The 20,959-nt window shown below is 29.5% G+C and overlaps 2 protein-coding genes across 2 annotated transcripts; both read left to right on the forward strand.

The window, feature by feature from the left end:
• The first annotated feature begins 6,681 nt into the window (after nucleotides 1–6,681).
• On the forward strand, nucleotides 6,682–7,901 carry LOC107924888 (uncharacterized). The gene is made up of 2 exons (XM_016855460.2): nucleotides 6,682–7,274; nucleotides 7,367–7,901. The coding sequence occupies exons 1-2, from the start codon at nucleotides 6,752–6,754 to the stop codon at nucleotides 7,786–7,788; spliced, it is 945 nt and encodes a 314-aa protein (XP_016710949.1). The 5' UTR covers nucleotides 6,682–6,751; the 3' UTR covers nucleotides 7,789–7,901.
• A 7,700-nt stretch (nucleotides 7,902–15,601) lies between these two features.
• Nucleotides 15,602–18,395, forward strand: LOC121208553 (serine/threonine/tyrosine-protein kinase HT1). The gene is made up of 4 exons (XM_041079513.1): nucleotides 15,602–15,880; nucleotides 16,100–17,191; nucleotides 17,277–17,732; nucleotides 17,986–18,395. Exons 2-4 carry the CDS (start codon nucleotides 16,466–16,468, stop codon nucleotides 18,262–18,264), a joined length of 1,461 nt encoding a protein of 486 aa, XP_040935447.1. The 5' UTR covers nucleotides 15,602–15,880; nucleotides 16,100–16,465; the 3' UTR covers nucleotides 18,265–18,395.
• The last annotated feature ends 2,564 nt before the right edge of the window (nucleotides 18,396–20,959 follow it).

The following is a 20,959-nucleotide window of genomic DNA, read 5'->3' on the forward strand; positions in this document are numbered from 1 at the left end:
GTTCACCCAACATAGCGATGAACTCGATGACTTAATGTTAAGTCGGTATATTGCCTAGATTGTTGAAATTAATTAGAAGGACATGGATAAGATTCTTGAAGTAATGCAAAACAAAATTGAGATGAAATAAAAATAAATAAATAGAAAAATTAAAAATATGCTGAAGTAAATAACATATAGGGCAATAATGCAAAAATATTGAAAATATATAATATATATAACACATAGATGATATATGCATATACATTAGAAATAACAACAATATAAAAATGGACCTACTAATATACTACGTAGACATATACATTCATAGATATAAATAATAAGGATATTAGAAATACTAAGTATATAATGCTGGACTAAATACATAATATAAAAATTTGTAGAATGTAGTATTAAAATATGTGCACGATATATATACTTATTTAAAATTAATAATAAAACTGTTGATAATATTTCTCAAATATATATATACTAAAAATATACATAACGATATATAAAGTACAATATATTAAAAACGTATGTAAAGCATATAAAACAAAAATACATATGTTAAATAATATTAAAATATTTACATAATGCATACATATAGGGAACAAACAGCTAATAATACATGGATATGTACATAGGCATATTAAATATATACATATAATCGATATAGAAATATTAGAATAAAGTAATTAAAAAGTAATGCTATGCACAAATAGATATATACATATATAACAAAATATATACTATGGTTAATGATAATAACAATGACGATATAAAGATGTATACATACAACAACACATTCACTACATTAACAACCATAATAATAGTGGCATTAAAATACGAAGAACAACAATGTAACACAAAAATACTATATATATAAATCTATACACATAAATAGAAAATATACACTATTGTGATAAAGATAATAATAATATGTTATTAAAATATATAGAAGCAAGCATAACATTTAAATATTAAAATAAGGTAGCTAAAATACTAAACATAAATACATATATGTATATACATATAATAATAATGATGATAATAATAGTAATAATAATAATAATAATAATAATAATAATAATAATAATATGAAAATACAAGAAAATCTAAATAAGAATTAAAGATAAACGAAAAAAAGGACCAAAATTGGACTAAAACCGAAGTTTTGGGGCCAAATCTAAAATAAAAATAAGCCACGGGGTCGTATTGCAACACGCGCGAAACATGGGGGACTGAATCAGTAATATTCCCGTTCTATCAAAACGCAGCGCATCAACAGGGAGTAGATTGCAAGTCAGATTAAATTTGAGGGCCAGATTATAAACAAAAATAAACCTGATTTAAAACACTGAAAATGCGGAAGGATCTAATGCGAAATATACCATTGAGTTAAAAACACGCGGATCTGACCTGGCGCGGGTCGGGTCGACCCAACCCACGTCCAAAACGGCGTCGTTTTTAGTCTAAATGGAGGGGGTCCAAAACGGTGCGTTTTGGACCCCTATATAAGTCAATTTTTTTAAAAAAATTTCATTTTGTACTGTGGAGAGAAAAAAAAAGAGAGAAGGGGAGAGGGAAGAAAGAAGAGGGAAGAGCACCGGCCATGGGAGAAAAAAGAAAATGAGAGAAAAAAGAAAAATAAAAAACCTAGAACTCAAAATATGGAGCGTCACCTTCTATTTTCGATTCTGATTCTTGTATTCTGATAGTCAATACTTTTGGTGTTTTTGATAACTGAGATCTATTGCTCAATATCGTTGAATGTCTTGTTTTTTACTTTGAAAAAAAAAATCCCCCCTTTTACAACCTTTCATTCGGGTTTTATAACCCTTTACATTTTATTTTTATATGATTTCTGTCTTGTCCGATTGCACTAGATGGGCAAACGGTGAAGGTGACTTCAGACGGCATGGGCAATGGCTAAGTTTTCAGAGGCGTGCGTAGCAGAGTATGGGGCTAGGGTTTTTTTATTTTTTGTTTCTTTTGATGTTGGGTTACTTTAGTTATTGGGCTGGTGGTATTTTGGGTTTGACGGGCTTTAGTGTAAATGGGTCATGTTGGGTTTGTGGGTTTTGGGCTATGAATGTAATGTATCTGGGTTTAATTTGTAATGGGTTCAGGTTAGTTGGGCTGACGGGTTATTGGGTTGTTTGGTTTAGTGGGTTGTTTAGTTTAGGGCCCAAAATTGGCCTGTACATCCTGTATTATTTTACAATTAATTCATTTAATGATAAACTCGACCAGAAAAAAATAAAAATAAGATAAGATTGATTAACTCAAATCAAGTTAATTAAATCTAATAAAACGTGTTTATCCAAAAAAAATATATAGAATGAAAAGAAATTTTCAACTTCCATTTTTGATGAGCTGGGGAAGATCCTGCGTTTTAGTGTCTAAATTAATCATAAAATATTGCAAATTAATGAAGTTGAGGTTAATTAAATCAAATAATTAAGAACTGGATTAGATTAAAGGGACGCAAGCCGAATAAAGTATGATCTAACATGATCAAGCTGCTGTTGATGTTGAAACTAATTAAATCTTTTTTTTATATTATTAAAAAAAGTTCCTTTTATCAAAAGGGTACGTGGACTAATAATAAACAATTTGAGAATATCATATCTTTAATTTTTTTTTAATGGTCAAATTTTTATATTTTTTAAAAAGGTAAATTATACCCAACGTCATTGAATTTTTAATAAGTTTACGTTTTGATCACTTTAAAAAGTCATACAATGGTCGCTAAACTATTCGAAAATTTTTATTCAAGTTACTGGATTGTTAAAATCGTTTTTGTATGGCCTTCGTTGTTAGCACTACTTGCATCACTCGAAAGCTCTCATTTTTTTCTCTTCTATAATTTAGTTTTTTTATGAAATATCTTTAAATGCCGTAAATTTACAGACCAAATCTAAACAACTTTCTTTTCTAAGTTACAACACAAACCGTTTGATCGACTTGGATCAAATGTATATTCTTCTACTTGTTGATGGTCACTGATTCATAGTACCGATCATCGAAATGTTGATTGAAACTCGTAAGCCAAATTTAAAAAAAAACACTTAATAGCCTGATGACTTAAATGAAAACATTTGAATAATTCTTTGACCATTTTATAACATTTTGAAATTAGTGACAAAAACGTAAACTATCTAATAATTTAATAACCTTGAATGCAATTTACTCTTTTTAAAATTATACATAAACCATTAATTTCATTCAATTAAATTTTAAAAAATACATATTTAAGAGTAATGTGGATTAAATTAATATTCAATCTAGATAAGTTTTAATATTTTGATTTTCTTTTTTTTTAAATGGATATTTATCTATCCATATATATACTAGCACTAAGTTTTGTTTCCCTAGTGTTACTAAAAAGAATAATTTTGTTTCCTTAGCAATAGGTGGCAGGTGAACTGTCATTTTTTTTCCTAAATAAAAAATAATAGGTAATTAATTGTTTGGGTTAAATTATTATTCATAACTTGCGAGTTTTATCAAGTTTTTTTATATTTTTAATATTATATCATTGTTCCTAATATATTTTTAACTCTAAACTTAATTATTAAGTTGAGTTTGAGCTCTTTATAAAATTTGGTAAATGAACTTAATCGAGCTCAAGTAACTCGATTATATCTTGAGGTTAAAAATAGATGTCTGATCAAGTTTGAGTTGAGCATTGAGCTTCAAATTTTGAATTAAACTCGAGCTCGACAGTAATCAAGTTTAACGCAACTCAATCACAGCCCTAGTTGTAAGAATATGATAAAATTGATAATAGAATGTTAAATCCATTACATATATTGTTTGGATTAATGCTAAATTTTTAAAATTTCTATAAGTACGGGTACTTGTTATACTTATATCTCACGTATCAACCCCTTTGACTGCATGACCTAAGAGATTATCTTGTGAGCAAAAGACATTGAGGAGTCCAATACCTCATGAGCCTAGGCCTTGCAAGCCCTAAACTACACGACCTCGTACCATTAAGACCACACTTTGACACGAACAAAGTATCTGCTAACCACACGTTATATATATGGATTATACACATAACGACAAAATATCGACTAGTTTTTAAGAAAATTTAAAATCAATACATAAATAATATGTGAGTCCTTGAAACATATAAATGTTAAAAAATTTAAATTAAATATTACAAATTAAAGTATAAAAATTAACAGGCAATTAAAAGGAGAAATTTAAGATGATTGACCCACGTGAATCATTGCTCTTTTGGCCATAGTTCAGATTCCTTTTTCCACAACAACAATAGCAGATTTGAATTATTGTTTTAAAATATGAAATAATTCCACACAATGTCGACATAAAGTGAATATACATAATTATTATTTATTTTTATTATTAAATAATTAAGAAATAAACACTTTAATTAACTCTTTTAAATGTAATTAAATAATTAAAAGTGAAACAATGTTAAAATAGTAGCCTTCCCAATTATTGCAAAGCAATCGAAAAGGACAAAACAATCTTGTCTTAGATGCCCAATGAATAAATAAAACAAAGCCAAACCATTGGCAAGACGCCGCGTTTTTGCCATACGATAACTTCCCTTTTTTTTAAAATTTTAAATCTTAAAAAATAATAATGATTGAAACAATACCACAAATAATAATTGCTTTTTGGAAAGCAAACAGGAAAATTGTGAGAAAGGGGGCCACTCTGTTTTCGGATAAACCTTAACATCTAACGCCCTCGATTTTGCCACGTGTGATCTTCATCAAACACTCAATCAGATCACATCACTCTTTTATCTTCCAGCTTGTTTGTGGCCCCCACTATTTCGGGATCGGGATAGGGATCAAAATATAATATTCTGAGTAATTAGCTGTGGCAATCTGGGTCATGTTTTTTTTTTCTTGTGAAATTCTGAATTCATCTCTCTAGTATACTTAAATTTACGATCTAGTCCATAATTTATTTCCTGTTGGAGGGAAAGGGAAATGGAGTTATTGAAATATTTATATTTTAATGTCATCCTATTAATATTTTAAAAAGAGTTAAATCATTAAAATATTAATTTTTTTAGTGATATTGATTTGGTAACTAACATAGCAGTCTACATGTATTTTATGTTGACATGACACTATTTATCATACATATCACGATGACTAACAATTTTTAAAATATTAATAGTTAAATTCAACTCTTTTAAAAAAATTAATGATAAAATTTATCTAAAAAACATAAGAGTCAAATTAACTAAATATATTAACGTTAAGAGCTTAATTTGTCATTATGCCTTAAAATTATTAACTCTTTATATTTAAAAAGAAAAAAAATTATGAGGGCTAAGTAACGAATTATAGAGAATAATTTGTTGTACTTGTGGTGTCTGACTTGTTATTTTGGTCAAATTTATTATGGGTCCTTATGATGTACTTAAGTTTAAGATTTATTTTTATATTTTAATTTAACATAATTATCTTTTTTACTTTTATAATATCATTAATTAGTCCAAACATCATAATATAAAGCTAAATTTGACTTTTTTTTTTTCAAAAGCACTTACCGTTTTTGACTATTTCAAATTTCATGATTATATTATTTTAGGCTTATATAAGTTTAATTCAATATTAGTTATTCTAATTTAAATGATTAAGACTAAAAATTATTACATTCATTTTAAAACTGAAAATTATTTTTACCAAAAAAAATGATTTACACGTTGATAATTAAATAATTTCAAACCATTGTAGATTAAGAGGTTGACTCAACGATAGTTAAACACCGAATACGCGGAATCAGTCAATTGCGATAAAATTTTACCATTTAAAAAAGAATTGGTCTAATTTTAAAAATTGTCCCTCAATTTTATAAAATTAACAAATTAATCTCTTTATTTTAATTTATCAGTATTTTATTCTCATACTTGAGAAAAAAATAGAACTGTTTTTTTGCTAATTTATTGCATATGAATTGTTGACCTTTTGATTTTACTCAATTGTTGATTCTTAGGTTAGCGATTTAACAGTATTACTCGATTGAACTAGTTTTTTTAGTTTTCGTAATTGAGGTATAAAGATTAAATTACCGCAAATTAAGGGGGAATTTAAAGGGGGTGGCAACGGCGTTAGTCCCCCACAAAATGAAAATCATGCAATTTAGTCTCTTTACCAATAATAAAATTTATGTTAATATGTAGTAAAATTACATTTTGACCTTTTAAAAATGAAAATAAATTTATTTATTCGCTTCAAAAATGATGAAATCAAAAATTAATAAACGATAAAATTATATTTTGATCACTTAAAAATTTACAATTCGATTTTGATCTCCACTAAAAATTTTTCTGAATTCACCCCTATCACAAATTAAAATTGAGGATTAAGTTATCAGTTTTTAAAAAAGTAGAGGGATGAAATTACAAATCATACCAAACTCTTCTTCTTCTTTTTTTAGGAAAAAAACTTGCGGGACGTGAATATTCGAGAGTATATCTAGAATAGATCAGATGAGCAAAATTATTGCAGCCGGTTGACGTGGATCCTCGCTGTCTGGTCTAAAAATACTTGACTGTGCAGATTATTCAATTATTTAATGCCACGCCGGATTCGATCCTCTCTCTCATCATGTGCGCGGCGGCTCGTTAGTCCACGTTGGTTCGAAACGGGTCCCACTTCTTGTCCTAAAACCTTACTATAAAACCAAATCCTGTAATAACAATAATAATGCACAAAACAAACTTGCCTCGCTTAGCTACTCCCCCAAATTAAAAAAAAAAGAAAAAAAGATGGCTCGCGTTGCGACAAGAATTCCATGGAATCACCGGAATTTAGCGTACGGATGCCCGGAATTCAAGTTCCCGGAGCAACCCGATCCGGTTACGCCGGATATAGAGTTGGAATTTCTTGAAGATAGCGACCAGGGGGTCCTGGGAAACTGCAACGGCGATAAATTTAGGGGTAATAATAACGATGGAATTGTCGGCGATGGTGATGATGATGATGACGATGAGAAAGAGAACGACGGGGGCAACGATGAAAATAGTAAGAGTTTTTGGGAAAGCCAACACCAGCTTTTACAGCAAACGTTGTGTCGGACTAGCTCCATGGAATTGAGAATCAGGACCGCCACAAAAGAAGCTTTGAATGATATTCAAAAAGGAAGAACTGTATGTGTTTGTGGAAAATCCTCAATGGCGGAAAATTGTAAGAATTGTCTCATGAGAGAAGTTTCTAGCCGTCTCCAAAATGCCGGTTTCAACAGTGCCGTTTGCCGGTCTAAATGGCGTAGCTCCCCAGATATCCCATCAGGTACATATCTATATATGAATTAAAAGAGGAATTTCTTTGTCATGGTGGGTTTTTTGTTTTGTTTTTAATGGGATTTATTTATTTTCTCGCAGGGGAACACAGTTTCTTGGATGTGATAGAAAATACAAGAAAAGGGGAAGTAAGGGTAATAATAGAGTTGAATTTCAGAGCTGAATTTGAGATCGCAAGAGCTAGTGAAGATTACAATCGGCTAGTACAAAGATTACCAGAAGTTTTCGTAGGTAAAGTAGAAAGATTAAACAATGTGATCAAAATCTTGTGTTCGGCTGCCAAGAAATGCATGAAGGAAAAGAAAATGCATATGGGGCCATGGAGGAAACAAAGATACATGCTGGCCAAGTGGCTTAAATCGTGCGAAAGGAATACATCGACACAATCGTTGCCGGTTGGACGTTCCGGTGACCGGTTGACGAAGCCGAGGTCATCAATGTTAACAGTAGATTTGTTGGGGAAGTTGTCGAATGTGCATTGTACAGCACTTGAGGTTGTATGAAGAAGATGATAGTATATGCTTACTTAAATCTGCAGTTTTGTTTATGGATAAATAATGGTATATGAGATATATATATATATTTTTGGGTTATGAAATGACGGTTTTTGGCAGAATTTTTGTTCTTTTTTTTTTTTTGGATGTTTGATGTTCAGAGATTTAAGTTACAGATTTGATGACAGAACATGGTCTGGTTTTTGCAAGCAAAGTAATACACAAAACACATCTGGATTTTGGATTCTTTTACAATTGATTAATCTTATAAAAATAATAATGTTTTTATATTACAATAAATGGATTAGGTTCCGAGCTAATCCCATTAAACTAAGGTTTTATTGACTTGGTCTTCGTTTTAAATCAAGATTCAAAGTGGCAATGGATGATCATACAAGTAGATGAGACCAAAGTCACCATTGCTGAAACCTGGGCAATTTCTATGGTTTTGAGCTGTCGTGTTGCTACTAGGTTATGAAGCCCATTTCGAGACAAATGCTCATTGGATTGAGAGGTAAGAAATCAAATACCGAGGTGAAAATATTGGAAGAATTTTGTCTTATATTTAAGAATTCGATCTATCTCGACTCCGGGTTTTATTGGACTATGGAAGTGTATATATATATAAGTTGCATACAGTTTGCAAGTGTCAGGTAAGATTAATTATCAATTCATTAAAGCTTGTGGGGAAATTACGGGATGCCAAATTGGTGATATTTATGAGCAAAAAGCCAATTGCAATGCAAATTTGTTGGCTTGTCGCTTTTGAGGTCAGAGGCGGCCAAAACATGAATGATGTTGTTGCAATATGTAGATACAACTGATCATGGGTTGGTACAATCAGCCCGGGGCTTGAAGACCTGCTCAAAATGTAAAAGAGTTTGGATAAAAATATAAGCCCAAAAAATAAGTTTGGACAAATAAATAAAGTCCGTTTAAAAAACGGGTAGAGCCTCAGGTAAAGTATTTTTTAGCCTGGGCCCATCTCAGCTCGGCCCGGCCTGAATTCACTAAAGGACAAAAAAACATACTTTTTTTTAATATTATTTTCTTGTTATTTTCTTCCTATTTTGCTATCATTTTTCTATTATGTTGTTATTATTTTGTTGTTATTGTTTGGATATTGTATAAAGCTTATTTTATTATTAATTTTGTTATTATTTTAAAGACATTTATTAATTTTCTTATTATTTTAGAGATATTTGCTTGTTAAGTTACATTTATCTTAAGTGTTATTTAAGTATGCATATTTTTTAAAATTTATTTGCAATTTGTTGGGAAATATTTATTTTGATGTTTTTAGTATTTTTGATGTATTATATTTTTTAAAAATTATATAAAAAATAATATAAAAATTAATATGGGTGGGTCGGGTTGGGCTCTGGTTTTAGCATTTTTATCCGAGTCGGGTTGGGCAAAATTTTAGGCCCATTTTTTGGGTCGGGTCAAGCTTGGGCTTAACAAATGAGCCTAAATTTTTAGTTGAGCCCGACCCGGCCCATGCACACCTCAATATGTAGATAGTGCAAGGGTTTTACATGTCTAAAATTGACCTTTTTTTATTTATTCTCATTTTTTAAGTAGGTATAATACAAAATTTGACCCTCAACATTTACATATTTTGTCAATTTAGTCATTGTTCTTTTTTAGCTAAATTTGGCCATTAGTCTTTCATAAAGCGTTAAAACGAATTTTTTAACGACATTAGCTTGACAATCCAAGTGTCAGCCAATGTGTATTTCTTGTTGACATGGAATTCATAAAATTAAAAAGAAAAAGCATGAAGTATATGTGGGTTGCCATACAAGCTGCTATGTTTAAAATTTTAACATTTTAGTTTGTATTTTCATTAAAAATGATAATTCAACTTTGTTATAAATGTTGATGGTGAGATTCGACTATTTTTAAAAAGTCGAGGATCAGATTTATCTAAAATAAAAGAATAAGGGCCAAGTTGATAAAAGATACAAATGTGTAAGACTAAATTATTTCTTGATTTTGAAACTCAATTATATTATAACTATATTATTCTATTATGTATTTTCATGCATAGCTCTAATACCACTATTCTATATGATATATTGTCTTGGATTATGCATAATAGCAAAATAAAAAGTAGTTACGTTAATATAATTATCTTTAAATATGTTTATTATTGAAGTCATAATTCTTAATTAATTTCATGCGAATATAATACTCTAAAAAGAATACGAAAATGTCAAAATTACATTTTAAAAAAACTTTAATAAAATATACAATGTGATACATAAATTTTAATTTGATATAATTTTTTCCATTCTCAAAGGATTAATGAAGAAATTAAAAGACCCAAACTACACCAAAGGTCTTTCTCTATTCACTTCACTTCAAAAAAACATTTTTGAAGGTAAACCAATGAAATAACTGAGTTAATGGGCTTGATATTTTTATAGCCCAAGATATTTGTTGGGAAGATTGGGTTGGGCATTTTTAGATAACTTTTAGACCCAAATTTTCAAATGTTTCACATATTTTGGGTTGGGTCCATATTTTGGACTTGGAGCCTCATGCCAAATCTTAATTTGCATAAGAAGAATAATAATTTTAGAAAATCAAATAAATAACATTAGAAATTGTCTTGCCCACACTAAGGGTGAAAAATAATATTTCATACATTAAATTTTATTTAAATAATTATTTTAAAAAAAATATTATAAGAGGTTAATAATCCATGTTCGAGTTTTGTGACCATCTCTCTTAACAATGTCGTCTTCAATGTTCGAACTTCGTTTTTTTCTTGAGAGCGTAATGCATCTTACCACCATACTCAACACTTATTAGTAGAATGAAAAGTTAATTACCTTATTCTTTAAGTAGTTTTTTCTTTCAACTATTAATTAGGCACTTATAAAAATTTTATTGATATTGTTGTATTTTCATTGAGCATGCCTCAATCAACTTATGACAACAAACCCAATCACACAAATTATAATGATATATACAATATAGATAAATAAATGGTTTACAATTGGAATCACAATATCTGCAATTCCATTGCTTATTTTCAATGAACTCTTTAAAAAGAGATAGAAAAAATGGGCAGCAGAAGAGAGCTACTAGGAATGATCCCTTTGGGTCCAAATTTTCCAACACATGCAATTTGCTTTTTCTTTTATTGATAAGATATTTCAAATTTAGTCAATAAATTATGAAGGTATCAATTTTAGATAGGTTTTATTCCCACTCTTATCTTTTATAACATACATGCATCTATCTATATGCACATATAAAAGGCAAAAGCAAAACCTCCAACCAGAAAAATAAGTTGCCTTAAATTCTAAAAAAATTGACTAAAACAAGTTAAATGGCTATTATTTGGGGGTTTTGATCCTTTTCTTTGAAAATCCTTTAACATAAAAATACCTTCTTCTTTTTTTAATTACTAAATGCAGCTATAGTTTGAATTGTCAAGCATGATTTGTGTTGCTATCATGTTTGTAATTGTCCTATTCCAAAACTTTCATAGAGTTATAATTTATTAATTGATACTATATTAAAAAAGTTGACTAATTGAAATAAAATATATGTTAATAATTTAAATTTTAAAATTAATTATATATTTACTGATTGAGTCTTAGCTCGATTGGCATGGTTAATAATGTCAATGGGGTGGGTTTCGCAGGGTCCCGCCTCACTTCGCACCTAACTGGGCAGAGATGGGTATAAAAATTAGACCTGCTGTGGGTGGTGGGGCAAGCGTAGATATGACCTTCTACCAACCCGCCCGCATAATATAATAAGCATATTTTAAAAACAAACATTTATAAAAATTTGATTATGATAACAATACTAAACTCACATTCACTGCTTTTTTTATTTTTTTTAGAAAACAATGAGAGCACTCCACAGTTTCTCATCCAGTTTAGAAAAAAGAGAGAGTTACTCAACACAGTTTCTCATATACATGTTTAGGTGAAGTTAAATAGATACAATACTCACAATTGATAGAAGAATTAGAAGATGAATGTGATACAGAAGCAATGGGAGTGATATGTATTGATTGATTTTTTTAATTTTTACACTTGTGTTGCATTTGAAGACATTTATGATATATTTGAGACATTGTTTGTATTTGGATATTATGTAAGAACTTTATTTTTTGAAATTTTTAAACTTGTGTTGAAGTTATATTTTATTTACCAATTAAAATATTACGACGACTTTTTTTTTAAATGGTGACAATTAGAATAATGTCACATATGTAGTGGGACTCCGGAGGATAGATATTTTATATTTTTTTTATAAAAAATTTGGTTTATATTTATTTCATTAATACTTATAAATATATTATATGAAATGGGTCTGGGAACCCATGTGGGTGGTAGAGTGGGGACGGTTTTAGTCTTGTGGGTGGGGAGGGGGGACGGGGATGGGTGCTCAATTGACATCTTTATGCATGAGCATTGTTGCTAATGCAGTAATATGTGAGTTCAAGTGCGTTGAAGTACATTATCCTTCTATTTATGTGTTAGGGAGAGACTATGGGTAAATTTAGGTGCAGTGTCAAAAAGATAAGATATGATCATAACTTATACTGAGATTATTAAAAAATGATTATATATTTTTATACAGAAAATCTACACATTATAGAACAAATTTTGTTAAATGTGTTTTTCTAAGGTTCAAATCTTACGGTGTGTTTTGATTTTTTTTATATAAAATTTAAAATAATGCTCTTTTAATAATATAATTTATTTAATAAAAATTATGATTTTTCAATTATTTATAACTAAATTAATACTCACTTCACTCGATTAAAATAACTCAATTAAGGACTTTAATAATAGTATTTCAAACATTTTTTTAATATAATATTTTCAAATAAAATAACTTAAAACTTTTTTAAAAAAATCAAATCACCCTTTTAAATTTTTTCTCTTTAAAATTTATATTCCCTTTCAAAAACACTATATGTATTGATTAATTCACTCGTCATGGGTGTTCTTCGAAAAAGTAAATGGCGAACCACAAAATGTACTTTATTACTACGAGCAACCACCACACTTGTATTTCAACAATTATTATTAATTCGAAAGGTAAATATATTATTTCGTATATATTTTTTAATATTTTAATATTTTCTTTATAGTTTATATTCAAGCCCATAAATTTTTTTTATATTTTTTAAACTAATTATAATTCATAGAAGATATTACATGCTTAAATCTATGATTTCTAAATTACTAAAATAACAATAATGCTATTGATAAGTCTAATTATTATTTTTTGAATAAAAAAGTATAAACTTTTAACTACCCTATAGTTTTTACTTTGGTTTATCATCTTTTGACTTATGGTAGCAATACAAATAACAACCGTCCAAATAAAATTCTACCAAATAAACTTCCAAAATTTTTAATATATAATATATATTTTAATAATTTTATTATAAATTTTGATTTTTTTTATATAATGTTTAGAATTACCTATAGCCTCTCTCCAACCCATAAATAAGAAGATAATGCGCTTCTATGCACTTAAAAACCCACGTCCTCTTACATTGACAATAATACTTATATCAATTGAGTTAAGACTCAATCGATTCCCTCAATAATTCATTATGTTATAAATTTATTTAATAATATAAATATATAATATATGGAATAAAATATAAGAGATAAAAGGTAGCTACTAGGAATGATCCCTTTACATTTTGGTCCAAAATTTTCACCACATACAAGTTGCTTTTTCTTTTATTGATAGTACACTAAATAATAAAGGTATAAATTTCAGATAGGTTTTATTCCCACTCTTATCCTTTACAATATATTTTTATTAGGCAAAATCAAAACTTCCTATTAAGAAAACTAGGTTGCCTTAATTTCTAAAAAATTGACTAAAACAAAGTTGGGTTGCTATTTTTGCTTGGGTGGGTTTGATTGTTTTATTTGGATTTTTTTAAAAAATAAATTATTTTTAATTAATAAATGCAACCATGGTTTGAATTGTCAAGCATGATTTGTGTTGCTATCATGTTTGTAATTTTTCTATTCCTAAATTTTTATTAAATTTTCGTTTAAGTCTTAGTTCGATTAATATAAGTATTATTGTTAATGTAGGAGAACGTGAGTTCGAGTGCATTGAAGCGCATTATCATCCTATTTATGGGGTTGAAAATGGGTTATAGATAGTTTTAAACATTGGGTCATTGTTAAAATTGCTACTATTTTAGAGGTATTTACTTATTAAGTTGCATTTATCTTAATGTTATTTAAGTATAAAGACTTTTTTAAAATTTATTTTCAATTTACTGAAAATTATTTATTTTAATATTTGTAGTGTACTTAATGTATTATATTTTAAATTTTTTTATATAAAAAATGAAAATTAAAAAAATTAATATTACCATACCGGATCCAGATTTTAACATTTTTATTAGGCTAAACCTATTAATCAAACCTAAAATTTTTGTTAAGTCCTGACCCTAAACTCGTCCAAACCCATAGACAACTCTACTTGTAATTAACTTCTAGATTTTACTTTTATTTATCAAGTAGGAATATCAATAACAACAGTCCAAATAAAATCCAACCAAACAAACTTTCAAAAGTATTAAAAAAAAAAGAGACAAAAATAAAAATCCACCTTAAATATATAAAATATACGTATAAATACGATCCATATACTGACAAAAATACAAAAACAATAACGTTGGGCACTGGCCACAAAAAGAGAACAAAAAATCCGTGCGAACCGTACCATCCTTTCGATTAAAGAAACAAAAATACCCATAATATTCTGTATGAAAATGACACTTCTATCCCTCCACTTTGCAATTTTTCATTCATTTTGTAAGCTTAATTTACTATTTTATCTTTGAATAAATTCATTTTAATATTTCAATATTTTTATTTATTTATTTTAGTATTTAAATTATTATTTTGTCTCCATTTCTCTTAAAAAACTCAATATTAACTAGAAACACAGTGATAAATATAATAAGAAAGAAATGATATTAAATCCCTTTTTGTAATAAACTAGAGATGTTCATAGGTCGGATCGGGTTTGACTCGAGCCTAAATATAATATTAACATAATTTATGTTTGTCCAAGTTTGCCATTCCAGTCTGGCCCGAAATATGGGCTTAACATTTTACCTAAATCCGCTCATATTTGCAAAAGATTAACTCAAATTCATTTTAAGCCCGCCATATTATTTTTAATTTTTTAAAAATATTTATATTATATTAATATTTAATAATTATATATATTATTTTTGAAAATTTTTATATAATCATCTTAACATTATTTTAATGTTTATATTAAAATAGTATTATATATTTAGTATAAGTTTATTTTTTTAATGTGTTTTAAATTACATAATATATAAAAATAACATATTATAAAGTATTAGAAACTTAAAAAATGAGCCGGACCGAGCCTTGAATATTCAAGTTTGAGCTCAAGCCATATTTTAAACTAGTTTAAGTTTTTCGTCCGAACCTATTTTTCGAGCTTAATATTTTGTCCAAACCCTCTCAAATTTCAGACGGGTCTTCTGGCTTGAACTGGTAGCTCGACTCATGAACAGGTATAAGATAAACTTGAATAAATTGTTAATTTAAGTATCAAATTGATTAAAAAATTTAAAAAAATAAAAAAAATGTTAAATAAAGCCTTAATTTTATAAAAATAAATTCAACACAGTTTTTTTTAGAAAAAGAAAATCTAAAGCTGTCCTTTATTGACTTTTAATCCTTTTACGTGGGCCCAAGAACTCCACTATCACCTCCCTTACTGGGCCCGGCTTTATTATATATATTTATTTATTGTTGTAATCCTTAACATTGGGTCCACGGAATCTACGGTCCTTCAGCCATACCCGTAGACGATACGTATACAATATCAAACTTGTTTTTTACAGGGAAATTCTTAGATTTTTTAATTTTCTTTTCCTATTTTTTGGTTTTTGTTTTTAGTTTTTCCTTTTGATCTTTTTTAGTTTTTACCCGCAAAAGATCTCATCTTTGCTTTTATAGCAACAAAGAAGAGAGAAAACAAAAGGAGGAAAATTTTTTTTTGCCACCTTCCGTTGATTAGCCATGCATTTCTTAGCTTCATGGTAAAGTTCTTGCCTTTTGATGCTTTGTTTGGGGTATTGTAATGTACTTTGAATTTTTTTAATATTTCAATCTGGGTTTTTTTTTTCTTTTTTGTAATGATTTTGACATAAATGATATTTTTTTCCCCTGTGGTTAATGGGTGTTCATAAAATGTAGTATACTGTTTTTTTTTTTGATGAATGACTTGCTTATTTGGTTGCTTGTGTGGGATTTTCCAGGCATTCACGGAAGGTGGTATTTTGACATTTGAAGTCTAAAGGGATTAAAAAAAAATTAAAAGAAAAGTTTGGTCCTTTGAAAATCAAAGGTTGAAGAAAGGGTTTTTCTTTTTTCTTTTTTTTTTTGGTTTGTTGGGTTTCATTTCAAGTGATTAATTATCGTTTTTTTCTTTTGATGGAGAATAGATTAAGGCCAGCCAGATTTTCCTTCTTGATGGTTGTTTATAGCTTTGATTGGTTTCTTGATTTCAATGAAACCTAAATTTTAAGCTAATTTTATGTTGTTTAGCATCATATTATTTCAGCTTTTTTAAGGAGGAAGATAAACGGGGTAAGGTCTTTTTTAGATAAAAAGGGAGAAAAAAAATGGCAGAAGAGGCTAATTCATGGATTAGAAGAACAAATTTTTCTCATACAGTTTGTCATAGGTTGGAGTCATCTAGATTGGTATCTTTACCTTTCAACCTACAATTAGATACAAACCAAGAGAGGACTTTAGGGTCTAAACCTTCTAATCCAAAATCTGATCACATCGATCCGTTGATTCAGCGGAATCCGATCACAAACAAGCAACGATCTGTTTCTCCGGTCCCGCAAACAGTTTTGTCTGATACGTTTAAAGAAGCAAGGTCTGAGAGGAGGAGGTTCTCGACTCCACATCCTCATAGGAAAGAATCTGATAAGCGGAGGATGGGAAGGTTTTTCCATAAGGAATCCCATTTGCACGAAAAGAAAGGGTCGAATTCGAGTCCTCTTAGGAACTCAGGGTCACCGAGAGTTTCGGATAAGTCGAAGTTTAGGAAGGAGGCTTCTTGGACCAAGTATTTTGATTATGCTGGTGAAAGGGTTAACTCTGCTGATGCAGCTGGTGAACATACTGTTGATCTTTCACAGTTGTTTCTCGGGCTTAGATTTGCACATGGTGCTCATAGTCGGCTTTATCACGGGATATATAAAGAGGAAGCTGTTGCGGTTAAGATTATAAGGGTACCGGATGATGCTGACAATGGAGATTTGGCTGTTCGGTTAGAGAAACAGTTCAATAGAGAGGTTACTCTTTTATCCAGGCTCTACCATAGGAACATTATAAAGGTAATTGAAATTTTTATCATGCCATAGCTTTAAATTTTTATCGTAAGGTTTCGGTTCTTACTTTATGTTTTGATCCGATAACTAGTTTGTAGCAGCATGCAGAAAGCCACCAGTTTATTGTGTTATAACAGAATATTTATCGGAGGGTTCGTTAAGGGCATATTTACACAAGCTTGATCACAAGTCCCTTCCTTTGCAAAAGATAATTGCTATTGCTCTCGAAGTTGCTCATGGAATGGAATACATTCATTCTCAAGGAGTCATTCATCGTGATCTTAAGCCTGAAAACATCCTTATCAACGAGGAATTCCACTTGAAAATTGCTGATTTCGGTATAGCTTGTGAGGAGGCACATTGTGATCTATTAGTAGATGATCCGGGGACTTATCGATGGATGGCACCTGAGATGATCAAAAGGAAACCGTATGGACGGAAAGTGGATGTTTACAGCTTTGGACTAATCTTGTGGGAAATGGTAGCCGGTACGATCCCGTACGAGGATATGAATCCTATCCAAGCTGCATTTGCAGTTGTGAACAAGGTATGTTTCTAAACCTCATTCTCCTTCATAATATCGAGATACGTAAGTCTCCGTGTATAGAGTCTAAACACCTGCCCTAATCATGCTCAGTCAACCCAAAGATTGTAATCATTCTGCATAAGACATGGCATGATTGTTTATCGGTCACATGCAACGGCTCGAGCTTTAATCGACATTAAAACCATTTTTATGCATGATTTTGTTGCATTTGTTATCTGCAAATTCTGACATCAGAACCCATTTTTTTGCTCAGAATTTGAGACCGGTAGTCCCGGGAGACTGTCCGCCTGCCATGCGAGCATTAATCGAGCAATGTTGGTCATTACACGCAGAAAAAAGGCCAGAATTCTGGCAGATAGTAAAAGTGTTGGAACAATTCGAGTCATCATTTAATCAAGACGGAACCCTGAATTCGGTACCGAACCTAACTTGCCAAGACCATAAGAAAGGGCTTCTTCATCGGATTCAAAAGCTCGGTCCCGTGCACCTTCAAAGTAATGCTTCATCTATGCTTAAACCTAAGTTCACATGAATCTTAATTGTGACCAAATTGTAACTAAAAAAGAAAAAGAAAAGAAAAGGTTGGTTTTCTATGCTTTCTTTATTTGTACCCCATGCTATATTCATGTGAGAGTGAATGAAAATAGATTGGTAGGCAATGCATCAAGTTGTGTCCTTTTACTGTCATACACATGAACTTGTCATTATTTTTCTTCTTTTCTTTTGGGCAAGAAATTAAAATATTGGCCATAAAACAAATTTAAAAACCCATATTTTTAATTTTTGAATTTTTTTCTTCTTTTATGTATTTGGTCATATTCCGCATTTAGTCTTGGCTAATTATCAGAAAACGTGTCCAGTCGGAAATGTTAATTATTAGATTAGAATTTTTCTTTTAAAAAAAATGGAATGTTGGACTAAAATGAATTTAAGAACAATATCTTTGGGATTAGGTGTGGGATGTCACAATGTAACAAAATTACAATTGTGAGATTGAGTCATTATAATTGGACCGTATTGCTTTCATATATCAAAATATCACTGTCATGATATTTATTTAAATTACTGACCAGTTAAATATCAATCTCAAATATTATGTGTGATTATAGAAATATATGTAGACACTTGTCCAAATTTCAAATAGATATATTCGTGGGTGAGATTACGTATGAAGATTTATCTGAAATTTAAAAATGTTTGAAGAAAAATATTAGATAAAAAAAATAATATCTCTACCCAACTTTACATTCTCAGGCCAGGCTAGGTTTTATGTGTATATAATGTTTTCTTTATATATATATTTTATAATTTATAATACATTAAAACTAAATTATAATGTAAATATTAAAAAATTTAAAATACCTAGATATAAATTTTAATAAATGAAAAAATATATAAAATTATTAAAAATTAACTTAAAAATAATACTAAATTTTTAATTTTTTTTAAAAATATTGACGCTTAAAATAGAATTGGATTAGCTATCTATAAATATAAGTAGGTTTAAGCTTGAACAAACATAAAGTGTATTAAATCATGTTTAAATTTAACCCAATCTGAATTTAGCCTGGCCTGAGCCTTGAACACCTTTACTTGCATTGGCTAACATTGCAAGTACGGTCACTTCTTAACATGTATTTTTTTAACATTTTTTATTGAAAAGATCATGGAGCTAACATTGGAAACAAAGTTTCTTATTCGGAAAGTTGAGGAGCTAAGCTTAGATAGATCAGTATGATTCATGGGTTAACTCCATTGTAGAAATATCTTTGAGAGCATGGTTTAAAAGTTTAGATACATACGTTGTTAGGAAGTTCACTCCCTAACTTTTACTTGGAACAAAAGTGCTTCTTCCTCGCCTCGTTGAACAAATAGGTGCACTTGCACTCTCCTTGCCAAATGTGTTATATGAGTATAACTTCCCTATAACCATTATGTTGTTGCCCACTATATAATTTCTTTGTCATTACTCACTAGCAGCATTGCATTTCATGAGCATGGTTTCCTTCACTCTCCTTCCCCCATCACTTGTACCACATTCTTGTAAATTAATTACGATTTACATTACCACAATCTAAGTGGGATCTCCCATGGCTCACTTTATATCATATCAAGCCATAACTCTTCTTAGCTCAATTTTGTCTCTTGGTTTCTTTTTTAAGTCATAAGGTAATTTAAACATATACATATATATATATTTGGGATGGGTGGATTTTTTATGAGTTTGGTAGAATTATAATAGTGTAGCATCTCGATTCTTAATCTTTGTTTTTTAAATACAATGTCTAAAACAACTTATAGTTCCTCTCCAACCCTTAAATAAGAGGATAATGTACTTCAATAACTTGAACCCATGTCTTAATACACTTACAATAATATCGATATCAACTCAACTAAGACTCAATCAACAATCTAAAATAGTCGCTGTTGGTTTTAGGTTTTTTCTCTTCAATCTCCCTTGTGAATTCAAGTCTATAAGTGGATATACATAAAAGGAGGGCAGTGTCTTCTTGAGAAATTATTGTGGAATATGGTTTGTGGGATGTACTAAAAAACATTGAGGTTGTGAGGCATTTTATGTTAAATATAGGAAGGGGTTTATTGGATTTTGGTGTAAAAATATATAGACAAATCGAAATGGAAGGGGTCCTCCATTGATGCTTTCTTTTTAAACATCAAATTGATTTGACTTTTCCATTTAATTCTCGTCCACAAGGATTGGGTTTTGTGTCCTTTTGTGAAGTCATGAAATGGCTCCAAGGAAAAAAGGAAAAAAAAAATAAAATTAAGTCGTTGTGTTATCTTTTTTTTGGTAAAAAAACAGTAAAATAGCGACTATAAATTAAAATATTAATGGCTGACATTGGAGATAATAGCAACACCATCATTAAATAATTCTTGGATTGAGATTGAAAGTTTTTTAAACATCTGTAAACTGTTGTAATTTAAGTCGGTAATTTTAGTCATTCGATCAATAATTTTATTGTGATTCCTAAGAATTATGTAGATCATTCCTGATCAAAACAAATATGTAGGCCATTTGTAGTTAAAGTGATCAGTTTCCAGCTCTTTTCCTCCATAGCTTTAGAGATATTATGCTCCAATCTCTTCATTCCCAACACAAACAAATACGGAGATAAAGGCTCTCCCTAATGTACACTTAGGGTTGTGGCTCCATACATCATAATACATTATATAATCACTTACGTAATATGAAAGGGAATATT

This window comes from Gossypium hirsutum, chromosome A10, assembly GCF_007990345.1.
Source record: "Gossypium hirsutum isolate 1008001.06 chromosome A10, Gossypium_hirsutum_v2.1, whole genome shotgun sequence".
NCBI lineage: Eukaryota > Viridiplantae > Streptophyta > Magnoliopsida > Malvales > Malvaceae > Gossypium > Gossypium hirsutum.

Excerpts from the sequence above, each read along its gene's own strand:
- LOC107924888 (XM_016855460.2), top strand. The coding sequence starts at position 6,752 with ATGGCTCGCGTTGCGACAAGAATTCCATGGAATCACCGGAATTTAGCG. Across the intron at positions 7,275-7,366 it reads CTCCCCAGATATCCCATCAG|GGGAACACAGTTTCTTGGAT; the intron begins GTACATATCTAT and ends ATTTTCTCGCAG.
- LOC121208553 (XM_041079513.1), top strand. The coding sequence starts at position 16,466 with ATGGCAGAAGAGGCTAATTCATGGATTAGAAGAACAAATTTTTCTCAT. Across the intron at positions 17,192-17,276 it reads ACCATAGGAACATTATAAAG|TTTGTAGCAGCATGCAGAAA; the intron begins GTAATTGAAATT and ends TCCGATAACTAG. Across the intron at positions 17,733-17,985 it reads CATTTGCAGTTGTGAACAAG|AATTTGAGACCGGTAGTCCC; the intron begins GTATGTTTCTAA and ends TTTTTTGCTCAG.